The 5741-nt window shown below is 36.6% G+C and overlaps 1 protein-coding gene across 1 annotated transcript; it reads right to left on the bottom strand.

Annotated features, from left to right (window-relative positions):
• Nucleotides 1-268: 268 nt before the first annotated feature.
• LOC140891487 (probable protein phosphatase 2C 24) lies at nt 269-3469 on the bottom strand. Its single transcript, XM_073300002.1, has 4 exons — nt 2904-3469; nt 2477-2818; nt 1825-1930; nt 269-1361 (listed from the first exon to the last, which is right to left on the bottom strand). The coding sequence occupies exons 1-4, from the start codon at nt 3261-3263 to the stop codon at nt 1066-1068; spliced, it is 1104 nt and encodes a 367-aa protein (XP_073156103.1). The 5' UTR covers nt 3264-3469; the 3' UTR covers nt 269-1065.
• Between the last annotated feature and the right edge of the window lie 2272 nt (nt 3470-5741).

The following is a 5741-nucleotide window of genomic DNA, read 5'->3' as shown; positions in this document are numbered from 1 at the left end:
CTTGCTTTGGTATTTGTACCAAGTCCTCCCCATATTCATCAAGAAGACACTAGTGGAGAATGCAGTTCTATCACCATCTTCATCTGATCCAGATCACATTGCCGTTATTGAAGAAGTTTTTGTTCCATCTCCAATTTCTATCCAATAAATCAGTGAACCAAAAATTGAACTGGAGATGCAAATCTTGCAAGAACCTTCCTTGGTTCCTCATTCAATGATTCATCGGCAACCCGATCTGGTCACTATTGCACATGGACAACTATTTGAGGCTATTTCTTCCTTTAAATTGGACAAAGCTGCAACTCCTGATCATTTTGCTGATTTAAAACCGTCTGTGAGAGAGAAGATTGCTGTCTTATCCACTTCTATTCAGCATATGCACAATCATCAACTCAGAGGAAACGCAAATATATTATGCCAATCAATCGTGTTCAATCTTCAATGCAAGACCAATTTCAAGAAATGAGATTTACCTTTGGAACCCAACTCACATCATGGACTTCCTCCAACACACTAGTGATGCCAAAAAAGGGGGGGAAAAAGCCTTCTAATCTAAAGGGAAGGCCAAGAAATGATCAGATCAAACTTGTTTCTTTGTTATTCCTCTAAATGTTCTTATATTTGGATATTTGGAGTACATTGTTTATTTCATATCTATTTCTTGACTACTTTTGTCTCCTCGACCATATTTCCTAGTCACGTGGAGACTCAAATTTCATGATAAATTGCTAAAGAAAAAGAAACTGATCACAAGTAATAAACTCCACTAAGAAATACACCACCATCGATCGAGCCAAAGCAACACCCCCTCTTCCAAGAAACGCCAACCCCATAAGGCCTCCAAATTGGAAACCAAAAGAATGGCAAAAATGCGATGAAAAGAGGCACGAAAACCCTAAAAAATAGCAAATCAAGATCCTAAAAATTCAACAGCGGATTGATCAGCATTTAATTGAACCGAGTCCAAACTTGAATTTTCGAAAAAATTTACAAGCCAAAAATTCAATTTGTTTTAATTGAGCCCGACCTACCCTCATTATTTTGGAACGTCAGACACGGGTCATGTTATTTTCTTACGTCAATGACTACCACGCTAACGTTGTCCGCACTCGTTCTCGCCAAAGCCAGCTTCGTTAGAAGCATCGACGCATCGGCACATGCGTTATCAGATGAAGTCTCGGTTCGGTGATTGCGGGCGTGCCCGTTTTTCAAACACATCCGCGCAACTCCACATGCGGTATCGTTTGACACCACATCCCACAGCCCGTCGCTTGCCAAGATCAGACACTCATCGTCCTCGGTTCGCTTTATCACCGTCACTTCTGGCTCCCATGTTACGTACGGTTTCAAGTAATTGTCCCCTGTTGTATGTATGCATGGTGTGAAATAGAATTCCTATCAAAATCATAAATCATGCATGCATTTATTCCCTGCAGCCTCTACAACATGTGTGTTGACAATTTAATGGAAATTTGAAAATACACGAAATATCGGTTCATAAATTTACAAAAGTTAATTATAATTGGTCGGTAAAACTATTATTTCTTTTAATGTTTTCAACTCTTGTCATTAAATAAGTACTGATCGGTAAATTAAATGGTTTTTACTTTTCTAATTTGAATCATTTTTCACGATGTACATTACACTGCCCAGAAATTAATTTAATACAATATGGTTTCCCCAACATGTTTAATTTAAAGTTAGATTAAATTTATATTTAACACGATATCTTAATTAAATAAATCACCTTGATTGCCAAAAAAAATAATATTAAAATATATCTTAAATTAGTTTTCCGAGTGATGATAAATTAAAATAACGTACCAATAGCTCTAGACATGGCAAGAACTCCAAGAACCCGAGCACCCTCCCAGAATATCACCCTTCCACCAGCGGCTTGGATCCGGTTCAGCTCATCTGGCCGGTCCGGCTGCATTTTTAATAAATTTTTATTACAAGTTTGATATATACACATGATGCAAATTAACTTTATATATAACAGATAAAACAAACTATAGTTCAAAATCCTGATATTCCTTTGCTCCCATGTATATTGCAAGTCTAACAAAAGTTGTGACTCCTGAAAGATTACACATGAAAATTCTGAACCGACAAATATTACATTTTATATTTTTTCCGAAAAAAATTACGTTATGCTTTCCGAAAAAGGGGGTCAAAAACAATCTCCTTCACTCTTGATACGGAATCTATGGAATCATATTGTGCTAATATTTGTTGAGCATTAGACGCATGTACGTAAACGATTATCAAGAGTATGAATATTTAAAATTATAAGTTATTTCAAGCAACTTGTGAAGGGTTTTGAAGCGATTGTATAAATAAAATCGCAATGAATTTTTTGTATAATTTTAATCGGCTCAAATTAAAAGATGCATATAAATAATAAATATTAAAAATGTATATTTTATAAATTGAATAGCGAAGAATTAATTAATTAGAAGCAATTAGAGCTTGCTTTGTGATCGATGGAGAGAGGAATGGCTTTGCCGTTGCGGCACAGCACCGCCCGCGAATCGCCGCAGTTGGCGACAACGATCTCGTCCGGAGTGACGACGGCGACCACCGCCGTGGATCCAACGGCTTCGCACGCCGGCGACTTGAGTTCGCAGCGGCAGTTGGGGGTCTCGTCATCGACAACGTTTTGGTTCCATGCAATCACTTCTTTGTCCATACGGCGGAAGCTTCGATCCATCACCTTCTTCCACCATTTCTGATCAAAGTCCGCCGCCGATTCATCTGCAGCAGCCAACTCTTCTTTCACCAGCTCATGAAACCTCTCTCTGCACCTCGCAGCCACCTGAAAATGGTGATCTAATTAAATATTAATTATATTATTATTTGATATATGACTTATGATTTTATAATAAATATTATAATATTACGTGAGAGCATCCATGGCCGTCGTAAACTCCGAAGTAGTGCAGCACTAGCGGTGTGGTTGGATGAAGATTAGAAAACGAGGGATGGATCGCCACAGCATCTTCCATATCTCTCCGCCTTCCGCAGACGGAGGCCATTCCGAACTTGGGCTGCATTTGATCAGAACCGCCGTGGGAGAGCAGAGAAGACGCCGCCGAAACACTTTCCGGCGTCAACCGACGTCGCTTCGAATCATTCTCGGCCTCCACACTGAACCGCGTTCGAACCCTCTGAAGCTCCATCCTCCTCCGCCGCGACACCCGGCTGCTGGTATCGCAAGAACCTTGGTTCTGACCCACAACACCGCAACAGATTTCTGCCATTAATTTACTAGCTCAAAACAAAAAATCCATTCATTCAATTCGAATTAATTGAAAAACACAAAAAGTAGAGGCCCGCCCATAGAATTATTGGTCTCCCTGGTAAACTAAACATAGAAAGCCAATGCATCTAAAAGCTTTCCCCTCATGGAAAGCAAGCGAATCTGGACCGTCGATCTCCATCGAGCGCCAGATGGAGAGAGCAGCAGAAACCCCATGCAACGTAATCCAATGGAAGTTCGACAACGAAGTGAGGTGGTGGTACCACAAGCTGCATACTTTTTTTTCTCTGAGATGGGTCCCACATATAATTAGGTTCACAGGGACACGCGTCGAGGGTATGAGATATTATAATAATGGAGTATTGAGGGGTCCTAGGCGGAGATGGTGACAGGTGGGGCAGGTGTCGCCGCTGTTGACGCCACGGAGAAAGAGGAATCACGCTGTTCAGTATGTGACACGTTTGCTTCTTTTAATTTGGTGGGCAACGACACGTTTCAACTTTCTTATTTTCTTCACGGTAAAAAAAAATTTAATTTTTTTTTTTTTTGGATTTTGATATGTTAAACGTGATTTGATATGCAAATTTATAACATTATAAGTTATTTTAGTTCAATCCTTCATATGACAAATGTCAATATTTTTCGATTTCTTGTCAACATATTTTACTACTTGTTCTATTCTATTTATCGCATTTTCTAGTTGTTAGGAAATCAATTAAGAGTTTTAGTGTTAAACAGATAACAAAAATAAAGAGCTGGCACAAACTAAACTTAATTAAGCTTGTAGGTCCATGTTCAAAACTAAATTCTACGTAACTGCATAATCTCAACTGAATGAAGTCAACTAAATAAAGTTAACAAAATCATGAAGTTCCTCAACTGGACATAATTTCTAAGAATGAACTAGGTTCCCTGAACATGACATAGTTAAGATAAACTGAAGAGAAACCTAGACTGAAGTACTCGAAGGAATATTCAAATTATCAGAAAACAATCAGTTGTGCCGGCTATCTTTGGATAAGTTTATCGTACATATGCATATTTCAGGAATTCAGGCGCACTATATCATACGGATGTCAGAGAATGTTGACGTGACTATAAGACAAAAAACGATTATTATTTTTGTAAGCAAAATCAATTTTGAAATTAGAGACCATTGCAGAGTTTTTCTATAAATAGAAGAGTAAGATCAATTGAGAAAGCTGCTCCAACTCTCAAGAAATTTCAATCAATCAAGAAATCTAGAAAGCTTTCAAGTTTAACTGAAATTCAAAAGCTCTCAAGCTAAACTGATTAAAAATTCAAAGCAAACTTTACGAGTTATATATCTGATCATTGAAGGATATCTTGTGCTAAGTTTTCAAGTGTAAATCATTGTAATTCAAGTCATTTATGTACTGTAGCTATTCAATTGAGATACTAGAAGTTTCAATTTTGGCAGTTTTAAGTACAAAACTAAACTAGGGTTTTACAAACTGTTGGGGATTATTTAATTTTAATTTGAGAATATTTAATTTGAGAATATTTAGAGTTTAAAATTAAATTTTAATATTCTTAAATTATTTAGGATTGAAATTAAATTATATCGCTTATTTGGAGACTGATTTGCAAATAGCTAAAAGTTCAAAGACTAAACTGAAAATATGCAATATATATCTAAATTTCCACTTAATTCTTATCATTTACACGTGAAAACCATCACAGAAGAAAATGAGAAGACATTAGAAACTTTGAAAACACCATTTTCATCCTCTTCAACCTTCGATTTCTTGTGATTCGGCCGTCAAATTTTCGAATCGAATATATATCTGCAATCACCTCGTCGAGAGCTACGTTTTGGTACAAATTTCATTCATTTTCCTCATACTTGATTTTAAAGTTAAAGATGGAATTTTATTATTCTTGTATATACATGTGATTGATCTAGTACCGATTATATATTCGAAGACGGATCGAAGAAAGAACGTTGATTTGATTTGTTGTGAATTTTGAAGAGATATTGGAAATATGCAATTCTGAATTGTTGCTGAACATGTATGAATATGTTAGATTAGATATGTTGAATAATTATGTTGTGAATGGCTTGGTATATTGATAGTGATATTGTTTCGTTTGGCGATTTTTAGCCGTTACGCCACCGGTTTCAGAATTTTTACACGTTTGAATTTGTTGAATGAGCTATGCTTTATTTGGTTTGGAGGCTGATATTAATTGCTCTAAACATTATATTTCAGCCTTGTATTAACATATTCGAATTCGGGAATCCGGAATTAAATCAGCAAAGAGTTCAAGAAGGTTTGAAGCCATTTGCATTTGAAGTTTGAGTTGAAAAGTTGAGCAGCATTTTGATATGAATTCATTGATGTATTTTTAGATTTGAAGTACTTTCAGAATCGAGATTTAAAGGTATAAATGACAGCTAATCTAGATGGGATAGAACGCTCAACATAGATATGATTCTCGAGATTCCCCTTTCAAA

Source organism: Henckelia pumila, chromosome 1 (genome assembly GCF_033568475.1).
Source record: "Henckelia pumila isolate YLH828 chromosome 1, ASM3356847v2, whole genome shotgun sequence".
NCBI lineage: Eukaryota > Viridiplantae > Streptophyta > Magnoliopsida > Lamiales > Gesneriaceae > Henckelia > Henckelia pumila.
The sequence above is the reverse complement of the archived record's forward strand: the minus strand, read 5'-3'. Positions and strand labels throughout refer to the sequence as shown.